General features: G+C 34.0%; 1 protein-coding gene across 1 annotated transcript in view; it reads left to right on the top strand.

Moving 5' to 3' along the window:
* Window positions 1-23,726, top strand: part of CSMD1 (CUB and Sushi multiple domains 1) — a 1,016,265-nt gene that overhangs the window by 784,151 nt on the left and 208,388 nt on the right. Inside the window, exons 26-31 of the mRNA XM_026844050.1 lie at window positions 901-1,027; window positions 4,064-4,266; window positions 14,046-14,237; window positions 16,947-17,085; window positions 19,655-19,842; window positions 22,117-22,311. Coding sequence (XP_026699851.1) covers window positions 901-1,027; window positions 4,064-4,266; window positions 14,046-14,237; window positions 16,947-17,085; window positions 19,655-19,842; window positions 22,117-22,311 — 1,044 coding nt within the window. The remainder of the gene's footprint in view (window positions 1-900; window positions 1,028-4,063; window positions 4,267-14,045; window positions 14,238-16,946; window positions 17,086-19,654; window positions 19,843-22,116; window positions 22,312-23,726) is intronic.

Here is a 23,726-nt window from a genome sequence, read left to right as displayed (position 1 = left end):
ATAATGTTTTGAGTGATCAAACCAGCAGAATAGGTAAGTAAATCAGTCACCTTGTTTCCTCTACAGTTATTTTCCTTCATGCTAACAATTTGGTTCTCAGCAGTGACTTGGTGGCATTTAAGAGTGTTGTTGCTAGATTTTTTGGTCCAACTCCCATGGTTCTTTCATCATCTGTATCTTACACTATGCTTACTGTACATCTGTGCTTGAAGAGTTCCCTATGGTAGCATTTTTTAGTACTACTACTTATAACGCAACACTGTAAATAAAGTAGGAATTCAGGTACATCACTTAACTGAAGAGTTACTGATCCTTTTTGGTTCAGTGGCACCTGACTGTTACACAGTTTCAGTTTCATCAGGGTGCATCTTTATCCTGACCAGACAACAGCATGATGTCTAAACAAGCAATATTAAGAATCACATATTTCTGGATGCTTAGCAATGCAATTGGTCTCTCCACAAAGTTAAGATAGCATTGATAATAAGGTAATAAGTTTTAGACCAGATATTACATACTTACAAATCACAGCTTTATATTTACTGTATAACTTTGTCGACATATGGCATTTAAATTTCTAACTGGTAAAGGAAATTACTAGGCAATACCTAACTGCTTTTTGATGTAATTAAACTTAGTTATATAGAAGTAACCTGAAAGCTTTAAACTAAAGCTATAACTTAATCACCAAATTATGATTTATTGCTTTATAACAAGGTAGGAATGAGATCATTATATGTGCATTTGTAGCTTGTGCACATGTCCTGTTTCGTATGTATATGAGATTTTATATCTTTTTGTTACCTTTTTAATAGACAGAGAGATGTGGAATGGACAGAAAATGGAAGTGCAAAGTATTATGGTCTTCTTAAAAATATGTAATCCTTACTTATTTTGTAGCTGAGTGTGGTGGTCGAATTCATGCTGCTACATCAGGACGAATTTTGTCCCCTGGTTACCCAGCACCATATGACAACAATCTTCATTGCACTTGGATTATTGAAGCAGATCCAGGAAAGACAATAAGGTACATGATTAATGTCAGTATTTATTGTTGACTTGAGTATTTTATAAATTATAGTCTATGCCCTATATCCTCACAGTCTTCTACATAAATTTTTCTTTACTAAACCCTCCTTACATTAATAAAGTTGATGCTTGTCTTGCTGGCATTTATGAGTACCATTCCTCTAGGGAACTTGGGTATCTAAATTGTGTAGAGGACACTTAGGCATCTAATTCAGAACTGTGAATTTCTTTAAATAATATGTCCTATAAATCTTCATTGTGGTAGAGTGGTGCACTGCTACACCTTTTTTTAGCTGTAAAAAAACTAAAGTGCCAAGCTGTTGTGGTGGCTTGACCTTGGCTGGATGCCAGGTGCTCACCAAGCTGCTCTAACACTCCCCTACTCAGCAGAACGCTGCAGGGAGAAAATAAGATAGGAAAAAACCTGAATGGGTCAAGTAAAAGGCAGTTTAATAAAGCAAAAGCAAAGGCCACACAAGGAAGCAAATTAAAACAAAATATTTTCTACTTCCTATCAGCAGGTGATGTCCAGCCACTTCCCAGGGAGTAGGGCTTCAGTACACATAACGTTTGCTCTGGAAGACAAACTTCTTAATATTGAATCCATCCCCCCCTCCCTTCTTTTAGCTTGTATTGCTGAGCAGATGTCATATGGTATGGAATATCCCTTTGGTCAGTTTGGGTCAGGTGTACTGGCCATGTCCCCTCCCAAGATCTTGCCCACCCCCAGCCTGCTGGTGAGGGGGGAATGTTGGAGAAACAGCCTTGATGCTGTGCCAGCAATGCTCAGCAGTGGCCAAAACACCGGTGTGTTACCAGCTACAAATGCAAAGCACAGCACTATGAGGGCTGCTATGGGGAAAATTAACTCCATTTTAGCCAGATCCAATACACGTGTCAACTGTGGTTTCAAAATCCTTCTCTTGAGTCATTCTAATGCCAGTCTTTTATATCTTACTGTCACACACAATTGAATAATTTGTTTTAAATAAAATATAATATTCAATGCTATTTCTTAAATACATTATCTCAAACACCTGTAAAGTACCTGTCTCTCTGCCAGGAGTGCTCAGACATCAGGCATCTTGGACCTTGTTGGGTATCTATTAGAAAATGTCTGTCATGAATGCCTTGATCTGAGGAGGATTTGACAATTAACAGCAGCAGCAGAGAAGATTAGTTCTATAAAGGTTTATATACAACTCTGACAGGTTTTCAGTTTCCATTCCTGCTCCCTTTCATCAAATCATTATTAACATATATAACACTTTGAATTATGTAAGTATCAGACATTTTCCCCATAATCATATGAATAATAAAACCAGCCATATCTCAGAAGATGTTGAGAATAATTAAGTTTGAGAAAAATTATGAGATTTTAATAAGAAATGTGTACAGGACTGAGAGAATGCTTAATAGATAAGGACTGGAAGATTTCTCCCATGTAGATTAGGCAGCATAACGAAAAAGGGAAGAAATTGGAAGAATACAGAAAATGAGGGAAACACAGCTGGTGACTAGTCTGTGAAATAAAGGTACATACCAAGAACTGAATGATGGAATCTGGAGCTTTTACTTCTATAATGATTTATGGAAAGATGATGGAAGGATTCAAGAACTCAGGCAAAAGGAAATTAGTAATACAAGAAGGACTTTTAAAACAGTTTTTACTCATCAGTTTGACATTCCAACAAGAAAGACTATCATACTTTGTGGTTGATGTATAGTTAAATCACTCAGGTGAAAGAAATACCAATATTTAAAGATCCTTAGTAACACACAGATTCAAAAAATTCGAAATGGCAAATTCTCTGCAATATTCAAGCTAGTTTGTCCACTCCTAACAAGAAGTTGCTGTGAAAGCAAGAATGTAACAAAAACATTTAACATCCAGTCAAGATAGATAATCCTTATTTCTGTAATCTAAAATAATGATATTAATATGTTTAATTATATGCAACAGAGATTAGTTTTATACTCCAGTGTCAGAAGTATGTGATTTCCAGTAAATGTGTTACTTCAGAATATTAGCTATCCATTTTGAGCCAAAACTTGGCGAATAGTAAGCTGTTTCATTATTTTCTTTATGTGGACAGCAGTTTTAACTGATCACTTAAATGATAATTACTTTATAAAATTAAACTGGTAAAACAATATAAGCAAATGGTGAGTTATTCACTGGAGGTTGTTGTTTGTTTGTTTGTTTGTTGTGTCGGGTTTTTTTAAATAAAAATCCCATTTCACTAAACCAAATAATGAACCTACTCCATCACAGGTGATTTCAATGCATCATTTACATTTAAGTGACAATTTTAAAATTAATTATTTCCAAATAATGACAAATCTAATGAAGAAATATCAACACACAACTATTTGAAACAAAAAAGGTTTGATATTCACCTATGAGATTTCATCAATGTTAAACATGTAAACAGTCAGAACTCAAAGTTAATGCACATATTTTGACTAGTAACAGCATTCTTGAACAGCTTTCTAAGTCTAATACTTCACCTGGAGGTAAATACAGATTATTTTATTATAATATAAATTTATATTTTATTAATTTTGGCGTAAGGCAAAGATAGGAAAATACATTTTCTGGTTTTCTATAGGAAAGGAATTGCCATACTGACAGAATTCTCTGTGCTGTATATGCTACTGTCAAGTAGCTACTGCTTTTTTTTCTGTTGCATGTAATTATGTCTAATCAGTGTTCTTGGTATCCTCATTTGAATAGATGAAATCTTTGATGAAAAATCGTATCCCTTAAAATATCTATCATAAAAATAATTGCATTTATAAAAAAATTACTATATGCCCCATAATGGTGTTTTCTGTAAGTCTGACATTTATAGAACAGAATAGCATCTCTCTTACAAGATAAGCTCATCCAACAGTAAAAATGGACAACTCTGCAGGACCTTCAGCCCTAAATCGCATCTCAAAACCAAGTACAATTTGGGAATGTTTGCTTGAAGTTTTGTGTAATTGTGTTTAATGAGTTATCTACAGTGCTTTTACTTTCTTTTTGCAGTCTGCATTTTATTGTTTTTGACACTGAGGTCGCTCATGACATCTTGAAGGTATGGGATGGGCCTGTTGAGAGCAGCATACTTCTGAAAGAATGGAGTGGCTCAGCCCTTCCAGAGGATATTCACAGCACTTTCAACTCATTAACATTGCAATTTGACAGTGATTTCTTCATCAGCAAATCGGGCTTCTCCATTCAGTATTCAAGTATGTAAATACTTTTTAATCTCAAATACAGTAATTATTCACACTAATCCTATGCATTATTCTTATATTATTAACTGTTTCTTATCTTACAACTTCCTCCACATTAAAAGAAAAAAAAAAAATCTATTTCTGCAAATAGCTATGACCAGGGAGAATTTTTAGACTTGTTTTGAATGTTTCGGGGTTTTTATTCCTTGTTTTGTACAGCAACTACATATCTAGCATTAACTAAGCAGCATTATTTAACAAGTCAAGATGCATTTGTACATACATAAGTTTTCTTCTACACTGATAGTTTTAAATGTTCCCACCGGTGCTACCTAGTAATAAATTATTTTGTATTTATACTTTATGATGTTTGGGTTTTTTTTCTCAAAACACTGGTTGCATGATGCATTTTTATGATCGTAACCACTCTTTATGTATATGATTAAACTGAAGAATAATATATATTTTACCATATTGAAAAATATTTTAAAATTTACTATTAGACTAATCAAATTCATCTTCAGGTCTAAAGTGAAAACTCCTCTTTGTATAGAGGAGCTGCGATATTGTGTAAGTCATAATATTATAAAACTGAGTATGTGGAGTTTTTCTGTGATATTATTACTGAAGTGTTAAAAACTGAAGGTTGGACGATGGGAACACTATATCATTGTCTTTGACTCAGTCATTGCATCCTTATATATCTAGATAAAATGTACATAAGTGTATTTCTGCTTAGTAACATAAGAAAATTATGCATTAATAAAATGTGTGAGAGTAGGAGTATTATTTAAAACCTTCTCTGGAGGTGTTGTCATTCAGAAACAAAGGGCACTAAGAAGCTTTTAATCATTATTATTTGCATAACGAAATATACTTTAGGGGCTTCCTGGTCTCTAAAGAGTGCATTTTACATTTACCTGTTTACTTAATTTTGCTTGATTTTTCTGAATGTTTTACCCCCAAAACCACAGACTCTGTCATCAGCCCTTACATACGTAGTTAAAAGTACATAAAATGAATTAAAGACAAACAGCAGAATAAATGTTTCTAAAATTTCTGACCAGTGTAATATATATCATAGGCAGCTTTTCATGTTGTTTGAAAAAAGTTAAATTTTACATTTGTGGAAATGAAGGAGTTTTTTACTCTGTTATGGTTAGCAAACACATTTTATGTTGTATTATTTGAAATAATTTTATAAGTTTATACAAAAATTTCAAAAGGAGAAATTATTTAAGCAGTTAGATTTGTCAACACATTCTTGACCTTCAGTGATACTTAGAGTAAGTAGGAGACAATTTAATGCTTTAAGGGTGATGAACTGATTTTGTCATCTTAGTATAATGGATGCACTCAGTGATCATGCTAGCAATTGCAGAGTATGTCTTACTCAAATTAATTGGAATTAGTGGTGAAGAACTGAATGCCTCAGCTCAAGTAAAAGGAAAATGATATTAAAGTTTCATTCACCCTGCTTGACAAGTGAAATGTTTTATTAATTTTTTGATTGTAAAGAGAAAAAAAAATATGATTTAAAGAATATGTTAAAGTAAATGTTAAATTATTTAATCTAAAATTCAGAGCTTAGTTTATTTAGTCTCCTTGAGGCAGTGGGCAGACCACTGTGGCCTTGATCTGTGAAGGAGTTTAATTAATCTACGCATAAGTGAGGATCTTTACATGCTTTAGTGTTCTTCATGTGTTCAAACTGTAGGCCAGTTTAGAGCAAAGCTGCACAGAATATTGAAATTTCACTACTTTTGTAATTTGTAACCCAATGAATAAAAGAGTCTGGAGTTGCTTAAACTTTTTCTGGTAATTGCAGAAGATGTCGATGTTTTATTACAAGTTCTCTGAATATAACTGCTTGAGTTTTGTGTCTTAGTGGTACTTGAAGGATATTCAAGTGTTGCATTTATTAATGAGTATATTTTATTTAAATATTAATTACAATCCAAGAAGTAAACTTCAGGTGCAGAATTGTACAGGATTGGAAACCTTCAAGAATCTGGACCTCTTACATATACAGCTTCTCTATTGCATTATGCAATTGGGATGATCAATGAACATCCACTTATGGGATCATGCAAAGGATATACATCTGAGAGTATCAGACCAAATGAACAGTTTAAAAACAAAGCATAAATTGATAACCTTCAGCTGGAGAATTTGTTTCACTGTGCCATGAACGTGATGCTTACTTTCTGTACTTTGCATTCTAGAAAAACCTTACTGCATCTGCCTAAAAAAGAGGTGCTGTGAAATGATAGTGTGAGGTAGATCAGAAAATATCACATATAAATTACTTACTGTTGATTGTAAATACAATTAAATGTAGTTTTAATGGGAAAATATAAATTGCTGAGGCTTACAAAATGTTTGAACACTATTAAAAGTGCTTTGTCTTACCTACTCAACTCAGCATGTAGAGCATGAGGACATGAACTGACAAGAGTGATTATGTTAATTGTAATCAGTCTAATGCTTTTCATTAAAACTTAATTACCATTTAATCATGCATGAAAGGACAAAAACTGGAGTTCACTGTACAAAACTGACCTTTAGTCTGGGGTTAAATACATTTAAACTATGTATTACAAGCCAGGGATGTCAACCAACTCTTTCTGATCATAGTACAAAAAGTAAACACAAGAAGGGTATAGGAAATTTGGTATTTGGTTTCTTTATTCTAAAGAAACAGTTACTGGCAGCAAAATGTTAATGCCTAAGTTAAACATAAAAAAGTTTTCTAACCTAGTTTAATTCTGTCCGATGTATCTAAGGTAAATGGGATAAATTTCCCTCCGAAGTTGCCTTTTCTTTTTATCGTAAGTCTATATACACTTACATAAGAGTGTGTGTGTGTACATATATATATATACACACACACACACTTATTTAAGTCTAGATGTACTAACATATGCTAAATCTCAAACTTCTGGACATCTAAAGGAAGGTGAAATATATCTTACCTGTCTTTTCACAGGTGTCTAGTTCCCTTTGAGCTGCCATATCTGCCATGGCCAGTCTCCATGTGCCACTCCAGAAGGTCATACACCCATAAGTCCTTGGTCATATCTTCCAGTCCTGTGCAGATACCTTGGATATTGTAAAGCATCTCAGATGAGACAAGCCACATATGCTGAGGCTGATCAATCTTGCCCTGAGTGTTTAATCTACAGCTACTCTAGACTTCTGAAAGCACTTAAGTCCCATGCTAGTGGATGGTCCATTGCTTTTATTGACCTGAAGCTTATTTTATTGAGAACTTGTTTATATCTAAATATATATTCTTTTAACTTGAAATTTAACAAAACCAATAGAAGTGGCAGATGATAGGAGTAGCATTGACAGTTGCTGGTCATATTATCATTCTTACAGATTCAGTTAGCCTTATTTTAACAATATCTAGTAGTATCTCCCCTTACAGTCTAGCCTTTTTTCTTGAACTAAATTCTTAGCTATTGTAACTTAAGAGAATGGTATCCTTATCTTAAACTAAATGATGCATTGATAGTTCCTCTGCTGGTTTCATAGATTTTGCTTCTCAAGGCTATACATCAAAGGATTATTCACACTCCTCTTACAACAGAAAAACCATTTTTCAAGCGTCTGGCTTTTCTAGAGTCAGATATACCTATGATCATCTTCTATGCCTATCTTTTGTTCGATGGCATTGTCAGTTTCTCTTAGTCATAGTATTCTGTAAGCATACACTTTAATTAACAATATATCTATCTCTGCTTTCATGTGAATGAAGTTACCTCATTTTTGCTATTAAATAAAAGTTAATGAAGTAGCACAGATTTTTTTCTCAATTTCTTTGTAATATTTCTGTCTTATTAGAAGAAATTCAGACACTCATTTTATTAAAAGCAAAGATATGAAATTAAGGCATTTGTATAGTTGGTTTAGTCCAATTTTATTTTTTCTGTTGTTTCATTCCTCTCCCAATATTTCTAAAATTTGCTTTTGATGTAAATGCAGATATAAGCAATGGCAGGTAAAAATACCTGATTAAATATTTATCTTAACAACACAAGTTATCAATTATGATAATAAAAATAAACAACTTACACCAAACAGTTAATTAGAACAATTATATGGAAATTATGGTGTCTGATGTCAACACGTCTGTTGGAATCTCACTTCCTCTCACAAGAGTTTAAGCATCAGTGGTTCAGTGTTTGATAGTTCCTGATGACACTGGGCTTAATCTGACAAATCTGTTTAAACAACAATGCCCAATTCTGTCCAGTTTTGTAATTCCATTAGATCATTTGTTTGTCTACAGCAATCTTACAGTCACTGTCACCTATCTTGAACTGTTAAGAGTACTGTTGTCTTATAAATTGTTCTTTTATTACTGAGATATCTTTTAGTCACTTGCCTAATGGATTGTGCTACTGCATTTAAGTAGTATAAGCATTTCTATGACAGAATCATAATTGCTAGGATTTGTCATGCAAATGTTCCAGTTTGACTTGTAATTAAATTATCAAGAAAAAGGGGTTAGAACAAAAATATTTTTTAAAAGAAATTTACACATACATAATCACGTATCTCCTTACTAACTAACTAAATTTAAGTTCAAAGAAAATGAAAGCCATTAAGATATCCCTTGTTAAAATAGGACACAAAAACCAAGAATTCAATATTACCTTCTAAAGTCTGTAACCTAGACATTTCACAGTTCAGTTTTGTCTCTTGCTATCTTTGATGCTATAAATGTTACATTGCATGCTCACAATAACACAGTTTCATGCTAATGAAACTGTCAGAGCATACCTATCCATCATCTAATCCATGGTCTGGGCAAGGCATCCTCAGCCTCATAGAGGGCAGCAGTTCTTCACTTGGTTTCTATGAAGCTAAGCAAAAAAGAAGCTTGTAGGTTTATTTGATGGTTATCTCTAAACTTGTGATCTTTTGTACTTCAGACAATTAAAAAAATCAACATTAGAGTTTAGGTTTCTTTTTTCTTTATACTTATGGACAATACAAGACATTTATATATGTGGTTGATGCTAATTTGCACGGTTCTTAGTCTGTACAATTACATATATTAGGTGAGGTACTTTTTAGAGAGCAAATACTCTTCCTTCACTTTTAGAAATGTTTGTTATTCTGAAATCACTGCAAATCATATGTACAATGTCTCAACTTTGATATGCCGAAATCCTTCTCAAACTTATTATGCAAGCATAATGCACTAAACAGGGAAAGCTTGTGCAGTGCCTGCAATTTAAAAGCAAAGCTCCTGAAAAGTCTTTATTATTTTTATAACCATGCAGTGTAGAACAATAGTGTCTGCAGCAAAACACTACAGCAAATGGCTTACATGATTGTTTAACATAGACATAGTGAAAATGATAGCAATGAAGGTGATTTTTTTTTTTTTTTTCTTGAGCTATAATAGATTGCAGGCTAAACTAACTGATAAAGAAGTGTCCTCCAGGTGAAAGATAAATTAGGTTAGAAAAATCTAACATATTGCTCATAAGGCTACAGACACACAAATATACAGTGTGTCATAGTCTCAGAAACAGTCTCCTATTGATTTTCAGTGAAGTTTTAAATTGATTTTGAAATTGTAATTTGGGGGCCAAATCCAAAATAGGATCTAAAATGGGTTTCTGGAAGATTATTAAATTAAAAACAGAGAGGCTCAACACAGTGGCTGCCAACATATGGAGGTCTGAAAACTCCCTAGCAATCTGTGGTTTTCTCAGCTGCCAAGTGTTTTGGCACCTACCTCTAGCTACATCTTTTGTGTACACAGAAGCCTGTTCCACCCTGAGCAGATGAGATACTAAGAGATGGGAAATCTGTACAGCGTTACTCTGCAACCCTGAGTATCATGTAGCCATCTATACCCATAACTGGTATAGTATATATATAGCATACTATACCCATGACTGGTATAGTACCCATAATATGGGTATCATGTGGGTTATTGCTTAGAATATGTGTGCAGGAACTGAGAAGCAACAGTTTAGTTCTTTTCCAGCTTAATGGAATTCAAATCCCCTTCTCCTGGCTATGTCATTATAGGCACCTGATTTTTCTCAGTGTTTTCCAAAAAGTCTATGGAATTTGTTTTGATTTAGCATCCTTGAGTCTAAAATGAAGTTATTGCTTTCCCTGCTTTACAACATATATGTTTTGTGTTCAACTACAAGTTTCTGAATTCATCAGGTTTTGGTTTTGGTTTTTTTTGTTGTTTGTTTTTGTTTTTTTTAATTGCATATGGTGATGTTACATCACAGCATGAACATGGCCTTTCTCATAGGTATGCAAAGATAGTTATTAATTTCATGTCTATGTAGTAGTGTAGGGGCTGAGAAGAGCCTGTTATAAAGTAAGAGCGATGACAGAAGAACTGGTGATTTTTGATGTCTGGATTACTTATCAATGCATATAACCTCTACACCCTTTAGATATTTGCACAATACCAAATGAAGCAATAGTACACTTGTCATTTTCGTGCAGTTACAGAACCTCTTGGGAATCTTGAGAAGTTAAACTTGGAAAGGAGGCAAGTTGAAAAGCTGACAGTCTGTCTAAATGTTCACTTTAATAGATGACACATCAGTGCTTAAATTTCTGGTGTTTTGTTTAATTAGGATCAAGCGTCTTTGGCATGATTAAAAGGTTGTTAGTTTCAAATACATAAAATAACTTCTGAGGCTGCCAGAACAAAAGTGTAAAGAACATTTTGGTGCTTATTAAACATCTGTGGTTGTTTTTAAAATTTAGAACTTTGTATATAAGAAATGGAGATTAACAGTGAAATGAATACTAAAAGGCATCTGTCTTTTGTAACTGGTGCATACTTGGCACAGTCAAAATGGGAAAAAATGTTGTTTGCCGAGATATTATATTGCATAACCTTTCAAGGAGAAAATTAAGCTATTCAGAGATTTGTTTTTTAAAAAAATACTAATTAATGAGACATGGGCTTATGCCCATATACTTATATATGTGATTCTATATTACAATTCTTTATTATGATAATTATGATTCTTTAACAGATATACACTATAGTGATCCATTTTTTTTAGAGCTAGTATTGTCTGTCAAATAAGAAATAACTTCTCTGAGGTCATGACCATGCTTTCTTTCCCCTGTGGCCAAGTACACATTTAGTAAACTGCACTAATACTGGATGTCAGGTAAATTGTCAGAGTGGTGCCTGGGGAGTGCTTACACAGTACTCATTAGTAGTGACAGCTGTTCTTTTAATTCTTGGATTGATGCTTATAAATTCTGGTGGAAAAGAAGTCCGCCACTGTTAATAAACCTGCCATGTCTTTTAATTCATTTAGATATAGGAACCATCCCAAGGTATGAGATGTACTATTTTGGAATGGAAGCAAGGTCAAAAACTTATGAATAATAAAATGTTAAACAGAGGTCTGGTGTTTGTAGTGTGCAAATTATCATTATTCATGAATTCTTATACAGAGGTGTTTTACAGTTTCTGTGATTTAAGTGACCACCCATTTGCTAGAACATGCATAAAACCATTTTACCAATCTAAAATGTTTGCTTCTCATTTTGCTAATTCTGTTTTAAACCTTCCTGTCTCCTCAATATTTACAATACACACACACACACACACACAAAGTGTTTTCCAGTTGTACAACTTGGTAATTGCTTCAGCTTTGCAAAAGTTTAGTTTCTTTTGGTAGTACAGTGGGATCGGTGTGGATGGAAGGGAGTATGTGCAGTTATTATTATAGTACAGGCAATGGATTACCCACACATTATGGTTGCAAAGATTTCATAGTGGTGGAAGTGATGGATCTCTTTTATCTTATGAAAGCCTTTGAGTTGTACCACTTGAAATAAGATGACAAAATTATTTTAATGAAATATTAATGTTTCTTGGGATTGTAACAGAAAAAATTAAAAAAAACCCTCAAGCCCCCAAAAATAGAACAGGGAGAATGGACTATTACCGCTAATACATATCACTTACAGGAGGTGTGGAAGAGACTGTGCTCCTCTATTCAAAATAATACAAAGTGATTAACTATTTTCTCCAACATCAGACACATTTAAGATTCATCTGGACAGGGTGCTGGGCCACCTTGTCTAGACCATGCTTTTGCCAAGAAAGTTTGAACCAGATGATTGTGAGATCCCTTCCAGCCTTGTATTATATGATTCTATTATTTTAGAACTATATGATATTTTATGCTCTTAGTTTTGTTGGGGTTTTTTGTTTGTTTGTTTGTTGGTTGGTTTGGGGTTTTTTTTTGTTTTGTTTTGGTTTGGTTTGGTTTTTTCCCCTGTAATTTGTAACACTGTCCTAAAACCAAAGTATATGAAGTGCTACATACTTCTCAAATTGGAGAATGGGGCAGCCAAATAACAATAACATTAGCTTATCAGCCAGCAAACTGATGAAAACCAACTTTTAACAATGGCATATATGCTTTTAATAAGTTACATCGTTTTTTCTCTGAATGTTCCTCAACGGTCTGATTATGTCTTACAAATATCAGAGCAAAATTACACCTTGAAAAGACATCAGATGTAGAGATTTAGAGCTGAGATGGTTATGAATCAGTTTAAGACTGAATCAGCTGTTCAACATGTGAGCACAGAAGAAAGTATACATAGTTCATATTAGAAAAAAAGACAAATTAATATTGAAGTTTCACATTTTTCAATAGCTATCCCTTGAAGTACTGGAGATGAGCAGAAGGGTGTAGCGTAGCAGGTTTTTTAAAAAGTCTTTGGTCTGGATTCAGGAAGTTTAAACCTGATTGAATGAAGATGAGGAAAGCGGTAGAGGAACTTACCAATATAATTAAAGTTGATTGTGACACTGAGTTTGGGATTTCTTAGTTTGTCTTTTGCTCACAGCTGTGGTAATTTCTTTGAAAAACACGTTTGGGTGGAACAGCCTGGAGTGATAGGAAGCATTGTGCAATTTAGTGATTTAGAGACAGTAGCCTCCAAAGACAGGACCTTCTTTCCCTGGGAAGACTACAATTTTTACTGCAACTCAGGACGTTGAATACCTGAAGCCAGTAAAAGAAACCTGGCATCTTCCACAGCTGCATAGTGAATGTAGATTTGTGTATCCACTTTCTGGATGATTACTTGCTTTAAGTCATACTACGCTGATTGTTCTGCTCAGATTAACATTGCTTTTTTAAGTAATTCATTTTTTTACAAAGCAAAATCCATATCCAAACTCAGGAGATTGAGCATAGGTGAGATATTTTGCTTAGATTAAGTTTGAGTGTACTCTGAGAAAGTTGTTGCTTGGCCCTGAAATGGGAACTTCAGGGCTACATAAAACTGCTATTTGATTCAGCCAGCTGGGTAAACAGAGTATTTGCATACTGCAGGATATTAAGACTGTAAAACAATGTTATTTATATTATGATACTTTCCATATTGCACAAAGGCATCAAAGTGCATAACAAAAATTTGTTTTGATAACCAGAACATTAAAGTGAGAAAAGGAGTTGCTAGCTCTTTTGATGCATTAACTGGACACGCACACACACACACACACACAAATAAAAAGCCTGTGTTTGTTTCCTCTCAGGTCATATTTTATACTAAGGAAGCTGGCAGGAAGCCAACATATTCATGATGTATCTCTGGGCAGATTCTCATAAAAAGAAACAAAATGCCTTCCTATATTAACTGATGAGTAAATAATACTGCCTCTGGTTGGAATGCTCATATAAAAATATTGTGCTTTTAATTATGGATGTTTATTATCTATACCTTAAAGCTTTTATTTCATCATTCCCTTACAGCTTCTATTGCATCAACCTGTAACGATCCTGGGACACCACAGAATGGCACTAGATATGGAGACAGCAGAGAGCCTGGAGACACTACCACCTTTCAATGTGACCCTGGATACCAACTTCAAGGACAGGCTAAAATAACATGTGTGCAACTGAATAACCGATTCTTCTGGCAACCTGATCCTCCAACATGCATAGGTAATACAATGAAATGTTAGTAGTCATCTGATGCTCATGCTGCAGTGATGATCTTTACAGAACCCAGTTATTTCATACTTAGGGTTACCGACAGACTCATTTTCAAGATTAAAGATATTTTTGAATGTAATTTTCTCACTATATTCTTTAAACTTCATGCAAGTTTAAAATTGACAGTCTAACAGAAATATTTAAACAGAAGAGGTGATTTGGATAAAATAAAATTTCTCACTGAAATGGTCTCATTATAATGGTCTTTGTGTAATAACGTAGTCACATAGGGTGGGATCCATTATTTATTCTGAAAATTTTCTGAATTCTCTTATAGACTAAATATCCATGCTGTGCAATCCCTAGGAAGCTAAAGATACTTTTTCTGAAGCAGGATGCCTGTTGGGAAAGGGAGATGCAGAGAAGGGGGTTGAAGTGACTATGCTGCTGAAAGTAATAAGATATATTTCCATAACACCAGGAGAGGGTGGGATATCTTCTTTCTTTGAAATAAATTTTGATGCTTGGTTCCGTAGTCCTATATAGGATAAAGATTTCTCTGAGTTTCTCGTCAGTAGGCTAATAATTACAGGCTTAGAAATCTTGCTGAAATATATTTTAAGGCCATCAGTGTAGCTCTTCTAAGATGATCAACATCTATGAAAAATTATCTGCTAAGTAATTTTTAAAATCTTCATGATTTTGTTGCCTGTTGATTTATAATTAAATGAAGATTTATCTTAATATCCTAAAACCAGATACATTATCCTAAAACCAGATACATGACACATTATCCTAAAACCAGATACAGTAGGTTTTAATAGCATTGCAATAAACATCATTGTTTTTCTTTCTAAAAGCCCCTTTGGAGAATCTGTTTCCAAAACAGCAAATCCCTAATTTCTTTCCAACTGAAGTCCCTCTGTTCCTCTAAAGTGTTTACAGTTTTCTCAGAAATACTGTGAAGGATTCAGGATAATGCAGGATAATGTTTCTAATTCTGTATCAAGTAGCAGAACTGGAGCAGCATATAATCTGAACATTGTCTTGTGGGTACCTTGTGTATAATGTATAAATAACAGTATGAATATGTTTATTAAACATACTAGGATTATTCACAAATTAAAAATATTTAAACAAAAGTAAAAATTAAAAGATACCTGATGCCTAAAGCTCTAGAAGAGTCATACTCTTTCTGTAAATACCAGTTATAATCACTCCATATTTCTTTACAGTCTAGTAAGAAAAAAAAAATGCAAAAGGAAGAAGGAAGCAAAGAAGGAAAGAAAGAGTACCTGTGGGCAAAAAGTATATGTATATTGTTATTCTCCAGTTTACTCAAGGTGACTTTGAAGGGGAAAGCAGACTAAAGTAATCTTTACTGTAGACATGACAATATTAGAGGTCTTAAGGGTTCTGTAAAGCCATTATAGGTAATTTTAAAAATTACCATAAAGTCCTTATTTCAGTATGCTGGCATATAAATAAATTATTTACATTGAATAACTGTACTACTCAGTACTGAAGATTGTGCTACTTCTGTTCCTGATAGTTTAATGTTTTCTGCTCTATTTGTGCTTTATACTTTTGATCATAGTTGTCTCAGGCTGAATCATCAGCACATATAAGGCACATGTGAAACATTTCCTGGAACCTTTATTTGTGAATAAAGCCAAACAAAAAATAAAGAAAAAAACCCACAACACCCTGGATCAAAAATAATTACTAAAATACAAAAACTAGAGAAACAAAAAGCCCCAGATACATAAATATACTAAAGGTTTAAATAAATGACCAAATAAATAAATAATGGAGGGGGGGGAAGTTGACTTTGTTTTTATAAATAACATGAGGAGATTATCTCATTAGTGTTTTCATTTGGGTTACGTGCACAGTTTCCAAGTAATTTTTTTTTAATCACACTTTAGTTCCTGATTTTGAATTTTCTTGGAGCTTTTGAATGAAACTAAACTGCAAGATGTGTTCTGCGAGTGCATCTGATGTACTTCAACCACTAGTGAGCATTCAGTCCTTTGGACCACAGTAGAAATGACCTGAAAAAAAATCCTTCTTTAGAATGTTTAATGAAGATTCCAAATCCTTAGTACCAACTGTTTTGAACAATAAATGTGTTCCTGTCAGCCTGCATGACTTGGTAATGTAGATGTAGCCTCTGTTGACTACCGCACTTTTTAGTTAGACTTCTATGTCATTATCATCTTTGGAAGTTGGACTCCTTATCTGTTTAAAAGTAATGTTCAAGTTATGGTAACTGAATGTATCTGATTGTTTTATTTGGGTGATACCTTTACCGAGGGAAACGAACTGGTCTGTGTTACATCTACAGTCAGAAAAAACTGAATCCTGCTATTGAGCTTTCCCAGTTCTTAAAGTACTTTCAGTACACAAGAAATACTTCAGCTTGATAGAGATGGGATTAAGTAAGAGCAAGAATATACAAGACTTCCTATTTAACTTCATATTTTTATTCTCTTAGAAAGAGCTTTTCTTGTGCTTCTTTTGAATATGAATGGAGCTCACTTTTTAAAGAAAAATCAAAAATGTTTGCTAGCTGGAAATGGGAAAGCTCTGGGGCTTTTTAAAATTTTTATTATTTTTGGTAAATGTAGAAGTCAATTTTCTCCTGTTTAACAGCTAATATGTGCCTATGAATTTAACATGTGACCATATTCCTGTTTCTTTTTTTCATTGTGACAGCTGCATGTGGAGGAAACCTGACAGGTCCAGCAGGAGTTATTTTATCACCTAACTATCCACAGCCTTATCCTCCTGGGAAAGAATGTGACTGGAGAATAAAAGTAAACCCTGACTTTGTCATTGCCTTGATATTCAAAAGGTACTATTTCTAGATGAATGCCTCTGTTTAAAAGGATTTTAAATGTCACATCTAAAAATGGCATCATTTATCACTTCTTAAAGCTTCTAATTATATTCTCTGTCTACGTCCTGGAGCATACCTCTAATATGTGCTATATCATTGCTTCCAAAAAAACATAAAAGAAAATAATATAGTTCTATGGCACTTTTGATATCGAATCTATTCCTGTGTAACAAAATTTTTTGGGACCTATGGAATAAAAGTCTTTGAAAACTTATGTAAATTTGTAGAAATGCTTGATTTATGTGCCTTATAGGGACTTGAACTGTAGTGGAAACACTAGCTGTAATTCAGTTATTAAAGGATTTTACAAATACTTTCTAAATACACTTTCCTGGAATGTGTAGATCAGGAAGAAAAAAAAAAAAAAAAGTCTACTTAGGCAAGACATAAAAGATGTCTAGATAATGTTGTCTCATAAGAAAGTTTTATTTACTCAATGTTCCATCATCAAACTGTATTTGTTGAATTGGTTGAGACTGTTGAGACTCAACAGCATCTCCCACTTTAGTTTCATCTGCAAACTTAATGTGCATTCAACTCCTGCATCCAGATTATTGATAAATATATTGAACAGAACTGGCCCTAGAATGGAACCCTGAGGAACACTGCTGGTGACTGGTCACCAGCCAGATGTAACTCCATTCACTACAACCCTTTGAGCTCTGCTATTCAGCCACTTCTTCACCCAGCACACCATATACCTGCTCATCTCACAGCTGGACAACTTGTCCAGAAGAATGTTGTGAGGGACAGTCACAAAAGCCTTCCTAAAATCCAGGAGATCTACATCCACCACTTCCCTTCATCCACTAGGTGGGTGACGTTATCACAGAAGGATACCAAGTTAGTCAAACAGGACTTTCCCTTTGTGAACCCATGTTGATTGTGCTTGATTATTGCATTATTCTTTAAATGTCTTTCAATATTACCCAGTATAATCACAATTTTTCTAGGAACTGAGTTTAAACTAGCAGGTCTGTAGTTCCCCAGGTCTTCCCTCACACCCTTCTTGTTATTTGAAGTAACACTGTCTAGCTTCCAGTCATCAAGGACCTCCCCAGAATCCTAAAACCATTGACAGATGATCGTGAGGGGTTATGTTTCTTTGGCATCTGCAAAATCTACTTTCTTAAAGTAACATTTTCTGTTCATTTTATCTAATATTTTTCATTCTTAGGCAGTATGCTACAGCTAAAACCTGTACTATTCTCAAGGAACTGGCTTTGAGAAGACAGCAGTGGGATTAAATTAGGATTAGAATGTGAGCAAAGAATAGAGAGATGTACTGTATTTTGTCAAATATGTGTTGGCTACAAAAAGATGGAAAAACAGTGCCCTGTACAATTTATTTTTCCTTGGTTTTGGTTTTTAGACTGTTGTTCTTTCAACTCTTTAACTCTCAACTAAAAACTGTCAGTGAAAGTTTCAAAACGTTCTTTGGGCTTCTCTTGAAAATAGGGCATGAACTAGTATTCATTATATGAAGCCATTTTCATTTTACATTACTTACAAAAATGTTTTTGCTATTTTCTTTGCTAAAGATATTGTTCCTTTTAGTCTTACATGATTTGGAAATATTTGTGTCTAACAGTACTTACTGATGTAATAGAAAAAAAAACCCAACCAAAAACAGCTGACCACCACACCTGCAAAAAAAGCCAAATTTTTATTTATTTTATTTTACAAAGATAATTAGAAAGAAAATAATCCACTCACTTGACTGACTCACTGACTGCTTTTTAAAATGTAGTTTTCTTATATTTTCCTTAATGTTCCTAGTATAGCTTTTTATTTAGCTGTGTACAAATTTCTCATATAAATGCCTGTGTTTTTATCTTTATGTTGTCTCAGAATTAATCTCAATTAAAGTCCTCTGAAGGACATTCCATTCATATTGTCTTCATAATTGCTTTGTATAAACATATAAATGCCATCAGATATGGCATAGCATAGGTGCTTTAGTGAGAATAATAATTTAATAATAAATCACTTTAATTTAGCATAATTCTCTGATATAATTTGAATATGAACAAAGGCAAGTTCCAGGATAGTGGTCTTTCCATATGAAAGCACCTTGTTACTAAAATGGAAAATTTATATTTGTAATAAGTGGATTTAGTGTCATCCAGTTTAGCCAACTAAAAACTGGACTTTTAATCTAAGCTAGTTGTCTGGATCATTCCTGTGGCCACTGGTAAGAGGCAGCCTTTTGCAGCAGGTGATTCACTCCATCTTGAGAAAGGTGTTTAAGACAGGTGGGAGAACATGCTGCTTTTTCACTGACTAGACAGAGCCTGCATGATGGCTTGATAGATCTTTTGGAAAGGTGAAGGTGTTCAAAGTGATGATGAAGAGAACAGTGAGTTAGTAAATTTTCACTGTGAATCATATCTAAAAATCTTTTATTTCTGGAGAAGAAAACGTGTTAGGGAGAATATTGGCATCCACAGTCAGAGTAGTGTTTAACTCATGAAAAAAAAAAAAAAAAAAAGAAGACTTAATTATCTTTTTCCTTCATTTTCAGTTTCAGTATGGAACCCAGTTATGATTTTCTACATATTTATGAAGGGGAAGATTCCAACGGTCCTCTGATTGGCAGTTTTCAAGGCTCACAGGCTCCTGAAAGAATAGAGAGCAGTGGTAACAGTCTGTTTCTGGCCTTTCGCAGTGATGCTTCTGTTGGAATGTCAGGATTTGCCATTGACTATAAAGGTACTGTTCTCACCATAGTCTGTGGAAACATAAAGGGAAAGAAAAGTTATTTCGTATTTATTGAAGTTCAAATCTTTTTACTTCTAGATGTACTCATACTAAACTGCCAGCTACCTGTTTACATCAACGTAGGTTTTCAAAATTATTTCCTGTAAATGTGTGGAGGAACAAAGAAATACTCTTCAGTGGAATGTCTTTCCATTATGCACATTTTCATCTTCTGGGGAAAGAAAAAAAAAAAAAAGTAAAGATAGAAGATGTACATCAAAAGTAGCATTTGGAAAAGAGTAGAATAACAAAATTGTCTTACCCAATTAGAATAAATTACTGCTGCTGCTTCCTGGCTGATATATGCCAATACATTTTCCTTTCCACTTTGTTGTTGAATCTACATATGCATTTTTGAATAACTACTGCAGGACAATATTTGCATTTTTCGGGGGCTACTTATTAATAGCTAGAGAATGGCTTACGCTGGCTGTTTATTAAAGACATGTACTCACTTCAAATGCTGGTTTCTTTTCTGATCACAGATGCTGTCTCTGGCTTGATTATAATCTCTGCTGAGATTTATCAAACTGTTTTTCATCAGCAAATGTTGCTTCCAGAGCTTCTTATTCTTGACAATGGAAGCAAACCACATTAATGTACATATAAAAAATGAAGGAACAAAAATATCTAAATATAGAACTAACAATAAAAGAGAGGGAGGCTAAAAAATAACTTTTAAATAATTTATATATTTAGTCTTCATCTCTATCCAACATTTTGCATTATCCACCATGTTGGCAAGGCTTTTCTTACCAAAGTAATATTGCCATAGATGAATTTTATTCTGTTTGTTCCTATCTGAACTTGAAAAAAAAAATATAAATAAAATGGTAAAACAGTTTTTTCCAGGAAGTCTTGTTGGTCTGCAAGAAAAGAAAATTACGAGTTGCTCAGAAGGAGATAAATAGATAAAGATGCCCATTAAAGATGTGCATATACGTTTTTGCTGTGTGTGTATTTTTTGTTCTCAGCAGGGGATATGTGTACCTCTATGTAACTGGAAGTTAAATAATAAAATAAAATAGAACATATAAAAGCAGAATATTATATTTAAAAATGTTATTCTATTCAATGGCCAGTACATTTGTGCCTGATAATTCAATATTTTATTATGTACATTATTTAGTATTTTATATAAAATTTATTACTTTACATTTCTGATTATAGACATCTAGTTTTGCTTTAAGATAATATTCCTTGAGTATTTCATTAAAATATGTGTTTTATTAACATTTAATAAGCAAGGAGGCACGCTGTAAAATTTGTCTCTGAATTTGACTCTGACATTTTTAATAAAAAATCTTTGCCTCCTCTAATGAACTTTATTTAGATTAGGTGTATCCTTCCCTCCTAAAGAGTTCACATATTTAGCAAAATATTATTTCTAGAAGCAATATTACACAATATTTCATAGATTTTAAATGAACTGAGTTGTGTTTAAGCCTTCTGTAAGAAAAAGTGTTGCATAGTTACTGACAGTATAGTAATACTAATATTTTGTTTTCCTTTATTTAGTTATAAATAATGTTCTATGCCTAAATCCTTCCTATTTGAAGATAATCTCAATCATATTATTGAAACAAAGTAATGTCTAATATCAATTATTTCTATCATCCCTTTTGTTTGTATTTTAACTTGTCAAAGATGATGAAAGAAATCCTAGGCTTGATAACATTAATGTCTATACTCACTTTGACTTAAAGATTTGCATCTATTAGCTCACACCATAACTGTTGTGCTTATTTCATCAGCCTTCATGCTCGAGTTATTATTAGATCTTCTCTAACTATGAAGCATAAAGGAACAGTAGATTTTTAATGTTTAAATTATTCCATAGTATGGCATCTCTCTAACCAGAAGTTATTGAGTACCTAGCATGATACTTGGGTAAAAAACATTATAGTGTTAAGTGGTGAATTCTTGAAATGGTACGTCTTTTTCTACACTGCTAAACTTCATTGCAGTCATTCAGCTTTTTAAAAGTTCTATTAAGAAAAGGTAGGAAGAAAATGCTCTTGGTTAGATTCCGTAATTGGCCAGATAACCAATCTAATGCAAACACCCATGATCTTGTAGTAGGCATACAGAAACAAGAAGAATATTTTAATAGCTGTTGAAAAATGTAAACTGACTGGAAAAAACACTGATAATTGTTCACTTTTATTTTATTTTTTTTTTTAAAATGGAAACCACATATGGATTTGATTTAATTCATTTTAACAGAAAAGCCACGGGAAGCTTGTTTTGATCCTGGAAACATCATGAATGGGACAAGAATAGGAACAGACTTTAAACTTGGTTCAACTATTACTTACCAGTGTGATTCTGGATATAAGATTATTGATCCTTCAAGTATCACATGTGTAATTGGTGCAGATGGAAAACCAGCATGGAACCGAGCATTGCCATCTTGTAATGGTATGTACTGTTATCTTAGCATTTCCCTCGTCACCCCAGCAAATTCAGTTTCTCAGTCCCTCAGGCTATTTATACTATTTTGATGCATATAGATTGTATTAAAAATAATCAGAAGTTAAAAAATAAAAATTATTATATGTGCTTTGCACTATAGCTTAGTCACTAATGTATCCTTTTAGCTATTTAAAAATAGCTTCCAATTCGGAAATTGACACATATTGTTATGTTCATAATATTGATTACAAATTAATATGTAAGTTTCTATGGTTTCCCCTTTACATCAATTTTAGTGAAAGGGTTTGTGATCCCTATAAGACTCCATATAAAATAGACTAACTAATAATTATGAAGTAGTGCTGCCTATCCATTGTTTCTTTTTATTCTCTTTGTATTGTCTGTTGCAAATTTACTGGATTTTAGACTACAGCTAGGGGCAGTCCTTTCAACAAAATAGAGCTTCAATATATGACTGTTTTATAATGACAGGAATTTATCTGTGCTCCCACATAGTCTCAAGATGTATTGTTTTCAGGTATTACCTTCCTAGAGATAGTAATTTAGAACTGCATTTTAGAAGGATGTAGCAACTTTGACTGTGCATATACTATTTGAATTTAGTTTAAGACAAAGGACTGGGGACTGGGAATTGCTACTTCTCTCCATGACTTCAGCTATGAAAACACCACTCTGCTAGACTTCAGTACAAGTCTCACATTAATTCAGGCTCTTTGGATTGTAATCCCTGCCCTGACACACACACAAACCCACATGAAATAAGAATCATAGAATCATTCATGATGGAAAAGACCTTTAAGGTCATCGAGTCTAACTGCTAACCTAACACTACGAAGTCGACCACTAAACTATGTCCCTAAGCGCCACATCTGCATGTCTTTGTACTGGGTCTGGCTGAGCTGGAATTGGTTTTCCCCTACAGCAGCCCTCACGGTGCTGTGTTTTATGCTGGGAGCTGGCAGGGTGTTGGTAGCACCCTGGTGTTGTGGCTACTGCTGAGCAGGGCTTACACAGCACCAAGGCTCTTTCTGACATTTCCCCCAGTGGGACGGGGTGGGCAAGATCTTGGGAGGGGACACAGCCAGGACAGCTGACCCGAACTGACCAAAGGGATATTCCAGACCATATGGCGTCTGCTCAGGATAAAGCTGGGAGAAAGGAGGAAGGGGGTGGGGTCACCCTTGGTCCTCCGAGGCAAACACTACTCGTATCGGAGCCCTGCTTCCTGAGAAGGTCCCACATCACCTCTTCATGGGAAGTAGAGACTAAATCTGTTTGCTTTTGCTTCCACGTGCGGACCTTTGCTTCATTTTGCTTATATTAAACTGCTTTTGTTTTACCCACAAGGGTTGGTTTATCTTCTTTCCCCTCTTTGCCCTGTTGAGAAAACAAGGGGAAAG

The sequence above is a fragment of the Athene cunicularia genome (assembly GCF_003259725.1).
Source record: "Athene cunicularia isolate RWA chromosome 3 unlocalized genomic scaffold, athCun1 chr3_part1, whole genome shotgun sequence".
Lineage (NCBI taxonomy): Eukaryota > Metazoa > Chordata > Aves > Strigiformes > Strigidae > Athene > Athene cunicularia.
Note: the sequence above shows the minus strand (reverse complement) of the source record. Positions and strands in the feature narration are given on the sequence as shown.